At 40.9% G+C, this 17,669-nt stretch overlaps 1 protein-coding gene across 1 annotated transcript in view; it reads right to left on the reverse strand.

Annotated features, from left to right (window-relative positions):
* The window catches only part of SULF1 (sulfatase 1), a 193,947-nt gene that overhangs the window by 63,783 nt on the left and 112,495 nt on the right, over nt 1–17,669 (reverse strand). Inside the window, exon 5 of the mRNA XM_088844808.1 lies at nt 9,930–10,169. Within this exon, the coding sequence (XP_088700934.1) occupies nt 9,930–10,169 (240 nt within the window). The remainder of the gene's footprint in view (nt 1–9,929; nt 10,170–17,669) is intronic.

Raw genomic sequence — 17,669 nt, forward strand, 5'->3', positions numbered from 1 at the left:
CCCACTTTCTGGCTTCATTACAGATACCTCCACTTACATACACGAAGAAAGTTCTTAGCTGACTGGCTCAGAATGATGAAAACAGATCCTGGAATCCAGGCACTTTATTGGTATTGCTCTTAAAGCACATGTCCCTCAATCTCAAACTTATCTAACATATTTCATTCCTGGGTCTTTATGGAATATCTATTTATCTTGATTTCATCTTTGATATATAACCACCAGTTGAATATCTCCATCTGAATGTTTTCCTTGCTCCTAATGCAATCGTCCAGAGTGGAATGAATAACTTTCCCTTGCACACATACTTCTTTAGAAAGCCTTGAATTCTCGGAGTGGAATCATCACTCACCAGGCGTGGCCACCCAGCACTTTCCCTGCCTCACCTACCCCTTCACTTACCTCGCTATGCAGCAGCTGCTGCCTGTAGGCTCTAAGTGGGTCAGAGCTCTGGGACCTCTCACTCTTTCTCTGACTTGACTCCCCTCCTGGGGGCCCATAGATTCCTGACCATCTCTCCTATGCATGCTCCAGGGTCTTTCCACTCTCACCATCAGCTTCCGGAAGACCAGCTCAGGTCACACCACCTTCTCACAGTCTTGGATGAAGAATCACGGTGAGTTTAACAGCTTGCCATCCAAGGCCTTCCTTTTGTCTGGACAAGATCCCTCTCTTTCCAACCCCACCTTGCACACCTCTGCGATGCATACGTCTCTCCAGCAACGGTGTTGCCTCTAGGGGTTCTGGTTTCCACCTTTCCAACTTTGCCTGTGCTGTTCTCTTGGTCTCCCTCTCTATGAATCAGGCCAGAACAGATGCCATTTCACCCCCAGTCTTTGTGCTGATTCCACAGGACTTTATCTCTGTGGCTCTGATGTCACATTCTCATCCTTCCTTGTGGAACAGTTATGTTCACACATAAGCCTAATCTCCCTTATGTTGTTGTTTAGTCGCTAAGTCAAGTCTGAATCTTTTGTGACCCCATGGATTGTAGCTCACCAGGCTGCTCTGTCCATGGGATTTCCCAGGCAAGAATATTGGAGTGGGGTGCCATTTCCTCCTTCAAGGGGTCTTCCCAACCCACACTTCAGATAGATTATTTACTGCTAAGCCACTGGGGAAGCCAATATCCCTTATACTGTAAGGTTTTTTCCAGACAAACACTGCCTTGATCTCATCTGTGTGCACTCTCCTCCCATCCTAGCATGTAGTCTAGGGGCTCCATTAATTTTAGTTTCTTGAACTGGGGTTCATGGACCCCCACATATTCTGGGAACTATACAAGTTCTGGACTTGTTAAATTTTATGTTTTCAATTGAATTATGATTTTTCAAAAAAGCTAATTTGGTAAAAATATTTTCATAGAGTAGAGCTTCAGAGGTGCAAAAGTTGATACTTCTCTTTGGATTTATTTTCTTTGAAGAGTTGACTCAAGTCTTAGGAACACAGCAATGTTTGTTTACTTGCTGAATGAATGTTTATACGTTGAATCTGCAAATGACTAAATCAATCAGGTGGTCCCTTAGTCACACATCCACAGCTTGAGGATTCTGCCAGGGCCCCTGAGCAGACAGACAGGCATGGAACAAAGTGTCAGAGGGTCTCATGTCAGCTGTGACTCAGGATTTCCCTCTGAACTTCCTATGAGCTGTAGGAATTCTTCTAATGAGATGGTCTCATCTTCAGAGACTAACCACCTTCTCACACTGAACCACAGATGATTTTCCTTTCTGACAAAATGCAACAGGATTTAAGAGTCCCAGGCAGCAGACCAAGGCCACACCCTACCAGTGTGACTTCAGAATGGGACTGTTTCCAGAAGCCTTTCACTTGATAACCCAGAGCCCAGCTCTTTCCCCTGGCCTGCTCCTCATCCTGAGGGTTTTTTCCCACTTTTCCCTCTTTTTATAAAAGATCATAGTGGTTAGGAATATAAAGCCTGGGGCGAGCCTGCCTGGGTTCAAATCCTGGCTCTGTTACTTTCTAATTACATGTCCAGAGGTGACTTACTTAACCTCTCTCTACTTCCAATTCTCTTGTTGGAAAACCATAAAGATGATGATGATAATAGTGGAAAGGATATTGTGAGGATGAAAATGAATTAATACATATGTAAAGCACTGAAAACAGTAACTGGCACATAATGAGAGCTTATTAAGTGCTGCCACTGCTGGTACTGGGTTGGCCAAAAAGTTGTTCAGGTTTTTCTACATCTTATGAACCTTTTGGCCAACCCAACATTATGATTGTTGTTTAGTCTCTAAGTCGTGTCTGACTCTTTTTGATCCCATGGACTGTAGCTGGCTAGGCTTCTCTGTCCATGAACATCCCCGGGCAAGAATACTGCAGTGGGTTGCCCTATCCTCCTCTAGGGGTATCCTCCTAACTCAGGGATGGAACTCCTGCACTGGCAGGCAGATTCTTTACCATTGAGCTACCTGGGTAGCCCCAATATGATGATTACCATCACCATAATCATTAGCTTTTCACCTCTGGGTTCTGATTTAAATAACTTACCCTCCTGAAGGCAATGGCAACCCACTCCAGTATCCTTGGCCTAGAGAATCCCTTGGACAGAGGAGCCTGGTGGGCTGCTGTCCATGGGGTAGCACAGAGTCGGACACGACTGAAGCGACTCAGCAGCATGCATGCATGCATGTACCCTCCTGAAGTGCAAGGAAATTCTGTTCTAGAGTTCTGCCCTGTGCATCTAAAAACATCGCTGGAGAGGTTACACAGTTTTCTTCCCTAATCTGATTCATTTTTGTAGCAACAAATTCTCTCCCAATTGAATGACATTTTCTTGCTTAATTAGTTTTTTAGATTTTTTTTTCTTGCTACTTTTAGTTTTGTTCTCTGGTTTTTTTCCCCCTTCTCAAGGAAGCCAGGCTAAGTCATTCCTGCCCTTTCCTTATTGTTTTACTCATTAGGTTATTTAGGACTGTTTTCTACCCATTGCCATGGCTATCGTCCTTTCCCTTAATCCTCCCTTTATAAACAATTCCTTTAAGTTTCTTAATAGTCCCCGTTATTCGCTTCAGAACTCCCTCCAGGTTTTCCGTGTCTTTGTGTTAATGGGGTGTAAAAAATGTACTCACTATTCCAAATGTGTCCTCACCCATCACTCTTGGCTCCAAGGGAGATGGGACCTCGTGCATCATGAGGCAGTATCCAGTGTTGTCAGTGTCAAGTTACTCAGCCTTTAGTGTCACCTTCAAACACTGAGGCTCATTTGTAATTATCCCTGGCCTCTTTCAAAAACACTTCCTGGCAGTGCTCTGCAATTGATTATCTGGGATTCTAATTATTTTCCTCCATATGCACTAAATCTCTTCCTCCCTCTCGAAGGTGAACTTCATTTTCTTGCCCATATTGCCATTATATTACGTGTGGTTTGAAGTTTTTCAACCCTTTAGCTTTGGCAATTCAACTCAACTACTGTCTGAATTTGTCACTAGCACACCATCTACCCCTCCTCTCTTCTCTGGGCCATTAAACACTTCCCTTCACAGCTGTTTATAAGGCGGAAGGTGGGGTGGGGTGACAGGGAGAAAGATCAGAAAGACCTGATCATAATGACTGTTGACTTCAGTCCATACTACTTCTGTCCAAAACTACCTGTTACTCAACATGTACAAAAATTTCCTTGAACTATTTGAGGCAAAAGCTTTTATTTTTAGATTTGCAATAGTAACTACATATACAAAAGATTTCTGATGCTGTAGAGAAGTCAAAAGTTATTTAATATAACAAATAATGTACTAATTGAGCTCTCACTTCTTGCAATGATTAGATTTGAGGTGGCAGGATTTCACTAATTAGTAACTATATATTTTATTTTAACTTGGTTAAAATTATGATTTACTCTTATGTCACCTCGTACACATGAATTTGGTTTCCCCAACTAGACTGGAAGTCTAGCAAAGACAGGAATCTTACTTCATATCTGTTCATGGGTCAAAGTCTACTATAGTTTTAAGCATAATGTGACTCAATTAATAGCATACTGTGGTGTGCTACGTCTTGTTTTTGGGTCCTTATCAAAAATTCATAATACCATCATTCATAAAAATAAGAATATTAGTTTGTTTTACTTTTAATGAACTTTATTAATACATTTTAAAACATCTCATACTAGAGAATAAATATACTTGCCATAAGTAACATGGGGCCTTCCTGGTGGCTCAGGCTGTAAAGAATCTGACTGAAATGAAGAAAACCCAGGATCTATCTCTGGGTCTGGAAGATTCCCTGGTGAAGGGAATGGCAACCCATTCCAATATTCCTGCCTGGAGAATTCCATGGACAGAAAAGCCTGGTAGGCTACAGTCTATGGGACTGTGTAGAATCGGACACAGCTGAATCACTTTCATTTCACTTCATAAGTAACATAAATAAATTTTATAATGTAAAAAGACACAAAAAATTGATTAATTTGCCTGAAGTGTTTTGTTACAAAAATAATTCTTTACATAACAATTTTATTGCAGGTCTCTATTAAATATTGTCCCTTCCACCCCAGTGATATGAAGCAGAATTAGTATGACTAAAATTTAATTCACCTGTGAATTTACAAATCCTGTGTTATGATTCTAATTTGAGCACTACCATTTTAAAAGGAATCAGTATGATTACAGTGATTATAATAAAATTACAATATAATTTTGGATAGGAAAGAGAACTAAGGAATCCCTCTAGTCTTATCTCTACATTCTATAGGTTAGAAAACTGGCCTGGAAAAGTTCTCAAAATAAGTTCAAGGCAGAGTAAGGACGTGATTCCAGTTCTCCACCATTTGGTTCAGGGTTTTTTTCCCCTAATACTTGATGCTACCTCTCAATTATGTATTATTACTGTCACTTTAAAATTTATGCCAGGTTTTATATTCATGTCTCTACTCTCAAAAGAAATTTAAACTAAAAATTTTTGAGTGGATAATCAGGTAGAATTTTCCTTTTTATGATAGATAATCCAATATTGTTACCACTTCACTTATAACATAAAATACAGTAGAAATGTTATTGTATTTTCCTTTCTTAAACATTTAAGCTGTTGTAAAGTCATATTTTCCATGAGTAAAGTTAGAAAAATTTAGGTTATAGTCAGTCCAAAAATATGCCTCGGTTCTGAAAAAAGAAAATAATGTCATACAATGGTAAATACAATACTGGATCAATTTAATTCATTTAAATCCATGTACTCTGGATACTTCCCAAAATAAGCCTCTCAGTAGTTTGTCTTCTCTGAGTCGTTCTTCGTAAAACTGATTACTGCTTTGTGCTTCTCGCTAGATGAATATTTATGTATAATACAGCTTCCATCATTATTTTTCCTATGTTCTCAGCTAAATGTTCTAAATGATGCATTTATTGTTAGGAAAACAATAAAATCTTTATATATTGGCTCCCCCCACTAGTTTCAGTTCAGTTCAGTAGCTCAGTCGTGTCCGACTCTTTGCGACCCCATGAATCACAGCACGCCAGGCCTCCCTGTCCATCACCAACTCCCAGAGTTCACTCAAACTCATGTCCATTGAGTCGGTGATGCCATCCAGCCATCTCATTCTCTGTCGTCCCCTTCTCCTCCCGCCCCTAATCCTTCCCAGCATCAGAGTCTTTTCCAGTGAGTCAACTTGTCGCATGAGGTGGTCAAAGTATTGGAGTTTCAGCTTTAGCATCAGTCCTTCCAATGAACACCCAGGATTGATCTCCTTTAGAATGTACTGGGTAGATCTCCTTTCATAAATAATTATGCTGGTTTAAAATCTACACACCAATTCTCTTAATTTCCTGAGATGTTTGTCATCCTGATGTGCTTATTTGTAGATTTTCAAATGAGTTTCTGTCCCTGGTTGGATTGATAATTATTGTCACAGAGACATCTTTACTTACTAATTGTCTGAGACATATCAATATTTTCCCATTAAAGATGAATTTAAATTATATAGCTCATTATCACTGCTGTTTTAGCCTTCCAATTTTTACCTTTTCCAATTTACTAGAGGGCACTCTCAAAATTTATTTTCCTGGTTGCATATTATCCATTTTCTATTCCTAGCCGAGTGTTTGAAAAAGTCTTACGCATTTGGAAAAGTCTTGTTTTCCTTAAAGAATTCCTTTACTTTGTAGGATGAGTCACTGTAAATTCCATTATTACCTAAGTGCCTAGACCCCAGGGAAGAAGGTTGGCTACAGAATATGAGTTAATTTCCAGAAGCAAATCTCCTCTTCCTGAAGAAGAGAACTGATTGAAGCCAGCCCAATGGACTGCACCACAAGACTGCTAGTTGTCCCTGGGAAAGGCTGATTGTCTGTGGTTTCCTCCTAGATCTAACCCACAAGGCCAGGGTACTATACTGGAAAGAGCCCCGAAGACCAAAGTCTTGCTGCTCACTCTTCCCAGTAGAACATCAGATGGGTCATTTTCAGCAAGTCCCCTTATCTTGTGGGTCTAAATGGGACTTCCCTGGTGGTCCAGTGGTTAGCATTGGGGGTAGGAGGAGACGGGGACGACAGAGAATGAGATGGCTGGATGGCATCACCGCCTCGATGGACATGAGTTTGAGTGAACTCTGGGAGTTGGTGATGGACAGGGAGGCCTGGCGTGCTGTGGTTCATGGGGTCGCAAAGAGTCGGACACGACTGAGCTACTGAATTGAACTGAACTGGTCAGGGAACTAAGATCCTACATGCTTCTTGGGTGGTGTGGCCAAAAAGTAAAAATTGAAAAAAAAATTATGGAATATTTAAGTTTGTTTATCTGTATATGCTTAGTTGCTCAGTCCTGTATGATTCTTTGTGATCCCATGGACTGTATCCCACCTGGCTGCTTTTTCCATGGGATTCTCCAGGCAAGAATACTAGAGTGGGTTGCCATTGCCTTCTCCAGGGAATCTTTCCGACCCAGGGAGGGAACCCGGATCTCCTCCATTGCAGGCAGATTCTTTACCATTTGAGAATAAGAGAACTGAATGAAATTATCTCAGGTTTATTCAAGCTCTTATAACCCACTGTAGGGTGGATACAGTATAGGATAATTTAAACAAGTACCAGAATACACTCCACTTCTTAAAAGCAACAGATTTGTTTTTTCTTGGTGACCCAATGAACTTTGTACTAGATGGCGTTTCCATTTTTGCTTTTGCCATCTGGAAGTTTAGCTTCAAGTATGCACCCTTTCATGGGGTCGCACAGAGTTGGACATGACTGAAGCAACTTAGCAGCAGCAGCATGCAACCTTTCTCCACAATTCTGTGGCATGTCTGTGGTTTGTATATCAACCTTTGCCTTGATCTGAACTGGTTCTACCCTCCATTTCTACTGGACAGGGTCCTTATTGCTCTGTATCCTATTAAGTTCTATGTGCCACTATCAGGCACTTTGGAATGAGGCACGATAGAAACATATGTCAGGAAAGAAGATAATGGGAAGAAGAAAGATGGAGTCAGGTGTGCTAGATTCAGTCTGTTACTGACTAACTTGTGACCTCAGACCAACTCTCCTCAGTTTCTGTTTCTTCCCTGGCAATACGGGCAAATCCTTTCAAGGTTGCAGGAAGAATTAGGTGAGAAAACTCAGCTAAAATGCCTGGTACAGAGGAAGCAAGCACCAAATATTAATTTCCCATTTTTCCCCTTTCTTTCCAATGGCCCAGCTTTAATGAAGTATAACTGACAATCAAAAATTGTAAGGTTTATAACCCAAGGGCCCACTATACAAAAACACTGTGAAACAGGAACCATTGCCAAGCCATTCAACATACTCATCCCTTGAGATGTTCAGCAGTTTCCATTATTTTCTGTTGTGATAAGAACACCCAAGATCTAGCCTCTCAGCAAATTTCGAGTACACAATGAAACACTGTCAACTATAGCCAAACCACTGTTCACTCCCTCTCCGGACTTCTTTTTGTTCTTCCCTTTCTTGATTTGGCCCTGAAATGTATTAGCAAGCCCTAGTTAACAGCTCTAAGTCTCAGCAGGGTTCTCTTTGTCACCCACGTCTCTGTTTCCTAGGACTGACATCCACACTGGTCTGGATACGACGAGTGTTCTAACTCCCTAGGTTCCAACTCTCTCTGTCTCTGCTGCTAGGAATTAAATTACAGGGACAGTGAGAGTTGAAAGGCACTGATTTCACACAATGCTTCCCATGCATAGAACACAATTTGGTGGTCAAAATCAGGAATCAGGCATCAGGGGACCATTTCTGATTTTGCTTCTGAGCTGGTCGCATGGTATTTGAAATCTTCACCTCAGTTATAAAATGGAGTCAAGTACATTTGCTGTTTATGAACCCTACAGGGATGTTGGAGAGATTTGCAAATTGCTTTAGAGCTCTCAGATGAAAGGTGCTATAAATTTAAACCACTTACGTGGGAAAACACTCAGGATAAGGCTCTCCGAGTAACCTAGTTTCTTTCTGAAGCACAAACAGACACCTTTGAGGCTCATGGGAGAACCTTCTGTGAGTGGAGACTTTGCGATGTCTGCGGATGACAATGCTATCATCTCCCTAGTCAATATTTTCATCCATAAATAACAAGTATTAAGTGCCCACAAGGTGCTCTGCACCGAAGCCAAAGGTCACATAGTTCCTAAATCCAGCGGGAAAGATTAATTTCATTTTTAGAAGAGATTTGAGAGAGAATCAGTTCAGTTCAGTTCAGTCGCTCAGTCGTGTCCGACTCTTTGCGACCCCATGAATCAAAAGAATGCCTTTATCCAAAATCCTTTCCTTTTAAATCTTCAGAATAGAGAATTTGCAGACTTGAAAATCATTTCCAAGTTTTTAATGATACCACCCTGAATTGTTATGAATAAGTCTAGTTGGTTATGAAAAAATTATTTTACATTACAGCCCTCAATCAATATCTGGGTTTCTTTTCCTAAAAAAATGCTCAGACTATGTCTTTCCCACTCCTAAGTCTATTAAAATGGTTCCACTCCCCCAAAGATAGTGGAAACTGTGCTGTCTAATACAATATGGTAGTTATTGGCCACATGTGGCTAAGTCTGAAATAATAAAAAATAAATAAAAATTAAAAAAAAAAAAGAGAAATGCTCAGAGAACCTAACAAGAGCATTTAAATGCTTGGAGAATAAAGGCTTTGGGTCAACCATACAGGAAGGAGCCTTGCTTATTTCTTAGAACGATTGGCATGATGTTCACGATCTCCCTGGAAGCAGGTCCCTAATATGCAAGACACCAGTTAACCACACCCCTCATCTATGTAGGTTAAACGGTGATAAAAGTGTACCATGGGATGCTCTCCTTTCCTGGAAAATAAAGAGTGAACATTTGAGATCTAAAAGTAACCACAATGAAGCTAAAGAAAAGCAGAATCCTATTAGTTACAAGTAAGTAAATAGGTGAATTAATAAAGTACACCTCATTGGATTGTTTGATTCAGCTATTTATGAATTCAGTAGATAAGTTTGATAATCTATTGGGTCCCAGATCCTGGGGTAGGTGCTCTGCATGCAAGAAATGTGCTCAGTTGGCGCCAGGACCTGGAAATTTGGGAGGTTGAGGTAAGCAGGCTCATGGGATAGAAACTCTTCAGTTGCAGGGTGTCTGGAAAATTCCAGTTGCTGGGTGCTCTGATGGAACAGAGGACCCTGGCAGGCTACAGTCCGTGGGATCGCAAAGAGTAGGACATGACTGAGTGACTGAGCATACACACATGCACCCGCTGACGGGGACAACTTTTTCTTCACGTGTCCACCGAGAATCATTCTGACTTTTCTCTAAGGGATCTCTGGTTGGGACATTCATCAGAGAGAAGAGTAAGGGATGCAGAGGGAGACGGGTCTAGACTCCTTCCATCTAGGGACCGATTGGAAGTTCACAGATTTCATCACATAGTGCATTTTTCTGACATGCGTTACCAGAGTTCACGGAATTGAAGGCCTGGAAGTTTCCCTTTACCTGTTCTGTAGCCGGTGCTGTTCAGATAGACAGCAAAGGTCCGAGGCTCGTGCACTGCCTGCCAGGAGGGGGAAGAGCAGTTCTCGTTGTTGGTGTAGATGTTGTGGTTATGCACGTACTTGCCAGTGAGCATGGAGGAGCGGGAGGGGCAGCACATGGGCGTGGTCACGAAGGCATTGGTGAAGGTGGCCCCCCCACGCTCCATAATCTTTCTGGTTTTGTTCATGACTTGCAGGGACCCTGAAAGGCACAAGGCCAGCACTGTTTAGCAGACAGCACTGCACAATCAGCCACTGACGTCATGTCACTCTGTTCCCCTGACTTGTTAATGTCCCTCCCTTGGCTTGAAGGATTGGACCAGTTCTCATTTCCAGGACACAGTGCAGCAATGGGGATCCTATCATCTCAAGTATTTTGCAGAATAATAAACACATTTTTGGCTTCTCCCTTTTTTAATCACAAAGGAAAAACTGCAGGCTCATCTGATCATTAAAGCTAGAATTTTAGAGATGGAGCAGATTCAAAGGCCAGCAGCCCTCTGAAGTTGATTAGAGAACATCAAAACTCCTAGCCCACCAAACTCACACCAGCTACAAACACTGCAGAAAAGACGGATACAGTACTTTTATCATATAAAACAAAAGAGGGAAAAATTTCTACAGTTAAGAAAAAGTTCATCCAAATGCGTGTTTAACTTAAAAAAAAAAAAATCCCCAATGCAACTTGGTATCCCCTAGTAAACTCACCACCTACCTGGCAGGTTTTCTATCAGGATCACATGATCAGTTTATGTTTTTGCCTGTTTCCATGTCATTTAAAAAGATGGATTGTTTGCTTATGAAAGAGCTATGATTCTATTGCATTCAAAAGTATTTGCATTAGCAGTAAAATATTCCATTTGAACTGTAAAGGATGAAATTGTACATAAGATTGCCGAGAAAGAAAAAAAAACACCTCTTTTGATTACTCAATCCAGCCAAACATGGCAGCTGAATCCCATCCAAATACTGCAGGAAAAAAAAAAGCTCAGGCCAGAATTCAATAGTCTTTTCAGGACTTGTCAAGAAATGCACCACAGAGCACTACAGCCAAGCCCATTGCATTTCAATCCTGGAGCCTCACATTTCCAACAGGTCTTACTTCTTCCAAAGAAAGGGAGAAAGTCTATGTCGTTTTCCAACAAGGAAGGAAATCGTAATGCAAACCAGGCAAGCATTCAGAGCAGAAGAGAAGTGTGTAGCCATCCAAAAAGCCACAGCCGGCCTCATATATTTTCACATACGTGCTTTTACCATTTACATGAAAACAGAAAAGACGGTTTCTAATTGTGTCTCCTTAGAGTTCTCTACAGTATGCCTTGCTGAGGAGGATTCCAAACTTCTTTTTCTGCCCTGGTTGTCTTCAGAAGATCAAGCAACTTATTTTTTTGCCATCAATGAATAACATGTAGTGAGCGCCCATTTCATGCTGAGCATTCATTCTACCAACCTCAACTCTCTGGACTGTCCTGCAAGTATAGCATTGACAAAAGCAATGGGAAGTTCTCTGTAGCCTCCAATCTTCACTAGTAAACTATCTAACAAGAACTTACATATGAAGATTGCTTGGAGATATTTGCAAAGCAAGGTAGTGTGGATACAGCAGTAGCAGGGCATATAAGGACAGCGGGGACAGGAGGCAATATTTAGTAAGAACTCTGCCACAGTAGTTGAAGACAACTGGAAGGAAAGGAGGAAGAAGAACTCGGGATGAGCGACGTGCATCGTCGGGGGCATGTGCAGTGGTATGTGTGGTGAACTGGAGGTGGGATGAGGTAAGTGGAGTGATGAAAATGGCACATGAGTTTTCTGGAATGAAAATGAAAATGAAGACTTCTCTTGATATAATGGGTGGCAGAGCTAACAAATAGCTTGGCGGCTGGGGAGAGACATTCAGCTTTGATAGAACAGACAAAATGATGGCAGAGTAAGATCTATGCAAAGGCATGAAGGACATGTTATGATAAAAGTCTTTGAGAGGTGTTGCTATGACAATGGAGGTATGTACACTGCCGAGGAAACAGGCTGGTCCATCAAAGGTATGGCCAAGAGGTTGCTGAAACCCCTAGGTAGTGGGGTGATAAGAACGTGAACGGCGTTGTGCTTCTACAATAGAATGACTCTTAAGAAGCAGACCTAAGAGCTTCCCTGGTGGTCCAGTGGTAAGAATGCAGGGTAGACACCAGTTTTATCCCTGGTCCAGGAAGAGCCCTCATGCTGCAGGGCAACTAAGCCCACGTACCACAACTCCTGAAGCCCACTCACCATAAAGCCCATGCGCTGCAGCAAGGAAGTCACTGTAATGAGAGGCTGGTGTACCTGCATCTAGAGAGTAGCCCCCACTCTGCAACTAGAGAAAGCCCGTGCACAGCCAAAAAAAAAAAAAAAAAAACCAGAATAAATAATTTTTAAAAGATACTTATTAAAAAAAAATAGAAGACCCAAGAGGTGCTCTAATGTATCAGAAGGCTGTGTGTTGACTAACACTTTTCAGCTTGGGAAGAAAACTGGATAAGTAATGTTTTCACTGTTGCTCAAGAAGTAACTTGACAAGAACTATGCCCTACAGAACATTAAAGAAGTGCACATTAGAAATGTTGTGTTTCATATTTATGTTAGTTGATCATAAAAGGGATAGAGCCTGGAAGAAATACATGCAATGAAACACAGCAGTGGGGAGAAAGTTCGAGGTCAATGTCAATGTCCATTCACTTATTCTTTTCTCCTCTTTAGAAATCTGCAGTGATTCCTTATGGTAACAGCTTGAATTTTGAGAAACTTAGCAAACATTATTGACCAATTTTTATTGCCTAATGGTCTCTTCATGTCAGAGAATGACTTCTCGGAGTTTCCTCATGAGCTGAGCTAGACTCACATTTTTCAAAAAAAATGCAGAGAAAGCCTTTGACAAAATTCAACATCCATTTATGATAAAAAGCCTCCAGAAGGCGGGACTAGAAGGAACATTCCTCAACATAATAAAAGCTATATATGACAAACCCACAGCAAACATTATCCTCAATGGTGAAAAATTGAAAGTGTTTCCCCTAAAGTCAAGATCAAGACAAGGGTGCCCACTCTCACCACTACTATCCAACATAGTTTTGGAAGTTTTGGCCACAGCAATCAGAGCAGAAAAAGACATAAAAGGAATCCAAATTGGAAAAGAAGAAGTAAAACTTTCACTGTTTGCAGATGACATGATCCTCTATACAGAAAACCCTAAAGACTCTACCAGAAAATTACTAGAGCTAATCAATGAATATAGTAAAGTTGCAGGATATAAAATCAACACACAGAAATCTCTTGCATTCCTATACACTAATAATGAGAAATAGAAAGAGAAATTAAGGAAATAATTCCTTTCACCGTTGCAATGAAAAGAATAAAATACTTAGGAATATATCTACCTAAAGAAACAAAAGACCTATATATAGAAAACTATAAAACACTGGTGAAAGTAATCAGAGAGGACACTAATAGATGGAGAAATATACCGTGTTCATGGATTGGAAGAATAAATATTGTGAAAATGAGTAAACTACTCAAAATAATTTATAGATTCAAGGCAATCCCTGTCAAGCTACCAACGGTATTTTTCACAGAGCTAGAACAAATAATTTCACAATTTGTATGGAAATACAAAAAACCTCGAATAGCCAAAGCAATCTTGAGAAAGAGAATGGAACTGGGGGAATTAACCTGCCGGACTTCAGGCTCTACTACAAAGCCACAGTCATCAAGACAGTATGGTACTGGCATAAAGACAGAAATATAAATGAATGGAACAAAACAGAAAGCCCAGAGATAAATCCACACACCTATTGACACCTTATCTTTGACAAAGGAGGCAAGAATATTCAATGGAGAAAAGACAGTCTCTTTAACAAGTGGTGCTGGGAAAACTGGTCAACCATTTGTAAAAGAATGAAACTAGAACAATCCTTAACACCATACACAAAAATAAACTCAAAATAGATTAAAGATCTAAATGTAAGACCAGAAACTATAAAACTCCTAGAGGAGAACATAGGCAAAACACTATCTGACATAAACCACAGCAGGATCCTCCATGACCCACCTCCCAGAATATTGGAAATAAAAGCAAAAATAAACAAATGGGACCTAATTAAAATTAAAAGTTTCTGCACAGCAAAGGAAACTATAAGCAAGGTGAAAAGACAGCCTTCAGAATGGGAGAAAATAATAGCAAATGAAGTAACTGACAAAGGATTAATCTCAAAAAAATACAAGCAACTCCTGCAGCTCAATTTTAGAAATATAAACGACCCAATCAAAAAATGGGCCAAAGAACTAAACAGCCATTTCTCCAAAGAAGACATACAGATGGCTAACAAACACATGAAAAGATGCTCGACATCACTCATAATCAGAGAAATGAAAATCAAAACCACAATGAGATACCATTTCACACCAGTCAGAATGGCTGCTATCCAAAAGTCTACAAGCAACAAATGCTGGAGAGGGTGTGGAGAAAAGGGAACCCTCTTACACCGTTGGTGGGAATGCAAACTAGTACAGCCTCTATGGAGAACAGTGTGGAGATTCCTTAAAAAACTGGAAATAGAACTGCCATACGACCCAGCAATTGCACTTCTGGGCATACACACTGAGGAAACCAGAATTGAAAGAGACATATGTACTCCAGTGTTCATCACAGCACTGTTTATAATAGCCAGGACATGGAAGCAACCTAGATGTCCATCAGCAGACGAATGGATAAGAAAGCTGTGGTACATATACACAATGGAGTATTACTCAGCAATTAAAAAGAATACATTTGAATCAGTTCTAATGAGGTGGATGAAACTGGAGTGCATTATACAGAGTGAAGTAAGCCAGAAAGAAAAACACCAATACAGTATACTAACACATATATATGGAAATTAGAAAGACGGTAACAATAAACCTGTATATGAGACAACTGATCTTTGAATGTATAGGCATAAAGTTGTTTTTCTATTATTTATATTCTTAATGCTTCTAAGAATAATTCTCATTTTGAATATTGTTTATTTGCAAGATTTTTCTTGTTGATTATTGTTACCTGATGTTTCCCTTTTTAGAGAAGCTTTTCAAGGCAGCCTTGACTCTGTTGAGCTTCACAATTTTATCTTTATTTTTATTGCATTAATACCTGGTATGTATTAGGTGCTTTCTTTTCTTTATGATTATTCTGTTTATCTTGCTAACTTCTTAAACTGGCTGTATACTTGTATACTCATTGCTTTTCCTTTTCATGTAAAGTCTACTACATTTAAGGCCTCAGTGGATAATGTTTTCCATATCCCGTAGGTTTTAAGACTTTGTATTTTTGTTATCTTTCTTTAATGATGTTGTTTTTAAATGCCATGTACTCAGTGAGTGATATAAACACATTGTATATTTCAGTTTTCTAATAAAAAAAATAAATAAAATAAAAAATGCAACTGGAGGCCATCCCTCAAGGTTGCATCACAAAGCTGCAACCTCTAGTTTACAAACTCATTTGGACCACAACACTGGATGGGAGGTGGAAACCTGATCTAAGATCATATGATGCGAAAACTAGGGGCAAAAACTCAGCCCCATGCAGAAAGAACTGAAAGTGTTAGTCACTCAGCTGTGACCAACTCTTTGTGACCCCATGGACTGTAGCCCACCAGGCTCCTCTGTCCATGGAATTCTCCAGGAAAGACTACCAAAGTGGGTTGCCATGCGCACTTTGAACCCGGGTCTCTGGATTGCAGGCATATTCTTTACCATCTGTGTCACCAGGGTCAATTCCATGCATCACTCCTGGAATTGCCCCAGCCAGGACTGTCCTCTCACTCTAAGTATCACTCTTGGGACTTCCCTGGTGGTCCAGTGGTTAAGACTTTGCCTTTCAATGCAGAGGGTGCAGGTTTGATTCCTAGTCAGGGAGCTAAGATTTCACAACTTTCGGCCAACAAACCAAAGCATAAAGGAGAAGCAATATTATACCAAATTCAACAAAGACTTAAAAAATGGTCCACATCAAAAAATCTTTTAAAAATAAATAAATATCATTCTTTTCTTAAATGACTGAGCTGGTCGTGTTGAAGAACTAAAAAAATCCCTCTAAACCCTCTGCTTCCAACTGATCTGCCAGTCAAAGGGAACAGTGAAGACGTTTGGTCTTTGCTGCTGCTTCTGCTGCTAAGTCGCTTCAGTCATGACTGACTCTGTGAGACCCCATAGACGGCAGCCCACCAGGCTCCCCCGTCTCTGGGATTCTCCAGGCAAGAACACTGGAGTGGGTTGCCATTTCCTTCTCCAATTCATGAAAGTGAAAAGTGAAAGAGAAGCCGCTCAGTCGTGTTTGATTCTAAGCGACCCCATGGACTGCAGCCTACCAGGCTCTTCCCATGGGATTTTCCAGGCAAGAGTGCTGGAGTGGGTTGCCATTGCCTTCTCCAGGGGAGATACTAACAGACACTGAAGGCTGTTTTCTGCCTTCTTATGGACTGAAATTATTTCAGTAGCTTGGGTCTGGGTGGGAGAGGGGGCGTGGGCTGCAGATGTGTCTGTCTTCAGAAGCTGACAGTCACACTGGTGTTAAATGCTGCCTCTGATCTTGGAGTTCCTGGCTGTACACAGATGATAGAGTGTAGGAATTATACCTCTTCCCTCTGCTGAGTCAGTGTACTCCAGCAAGGTAAGTACAAAGCCCCTTCTCTTTTATGGCTGTGTAGTGATTAGTGTCAGCCAACAACACTGCCTGGTCCTGCACCTATGACCACTGTGAGTGCACCCTTGATTTTTCACTGGGAAACTACCCAAAATGATTCTGTATCCATACAACTAATAATTATGCATTTCCAGCATGGTCCCAGTGGATAGGACCATGTTTTGTCCTATAGCTGGAAGCACTCGGTTTTGTTTTAAGCCAGAACTCTTTACCTCGCTGAGTTTCAGGACTTTGGTGCCTAAAATGCAGACTGTACAGATTCTTATTTATCAGAGCAATTATTTTATGAGAATGTTATGAAACTTTAAGGCTGAAGATTCACCACAAGATTGCCAAGGCAGGGCTTAGGAGGATGAAGATGAGAAGAGAAAGAGTTCTGGACTTGAACTTGAGGGGAAACATCTGAGTTTTTGTCACAGATGTGCTTGAATAAGTCATTTGTGTTTCTCAGCTGTAAAATAGAACTAAAAATAGCTCTCCGGACCTGTTGGCAGGGCTGTTGAGCAAATGGCATGAGCTGTGATTTACTGTGTGATCATCTTGACCCCAAGATGTTTCATTTACTCTTGCCTTTTCCATCTCCCTCTCTGTCATCACATCTGAACTCCAAAGCTAAGGTATGCATACAGAGGCAGCCATAAACTGCATGTTTGTGTTACTTCAAAATGTATAGGTTGAAACCTAATGTGCTAGATTATGGTGTTAGAAGGTGGGGGCTTTGGCAGGTGATTAGGTCGTGAGGGTAGAGCCTTCATGAATGGGTTTAGCGCCCTCATAAAAGAGCCCCCAAAGAGCTCTCTGCCTCTTCTGCTATTTGAAGGCACAGTGAAAACAGCATCTGTGAACCAGGAAGCAGATTCCCACCAGACACAGAACCTGCTAGAGTCTCGATCTTGGATTTTTCAGCTTCCAAAACCATGAGAAATAAATGTCTGTTGTTTATAAGCCACTAAGTCACCCAGTCTATGGTATTTGGTGATAGCAGTCCTG

Source organism: Moschus berezovskii, chromosome 16 (assembly GCF_049115385.1).
Source record: "Moschus berezovskii isolate FMDL1 chromosome 16, NW_MosBer_1.0, whole genome shotgun sequence".
In the NCBI taxonomy this organism is placed as follows: Eukaryota; Metazoa; Chordata; class Mammalia; order Artiodactyla; family Moschidae; genus Moschus; species Moschus berezovskii.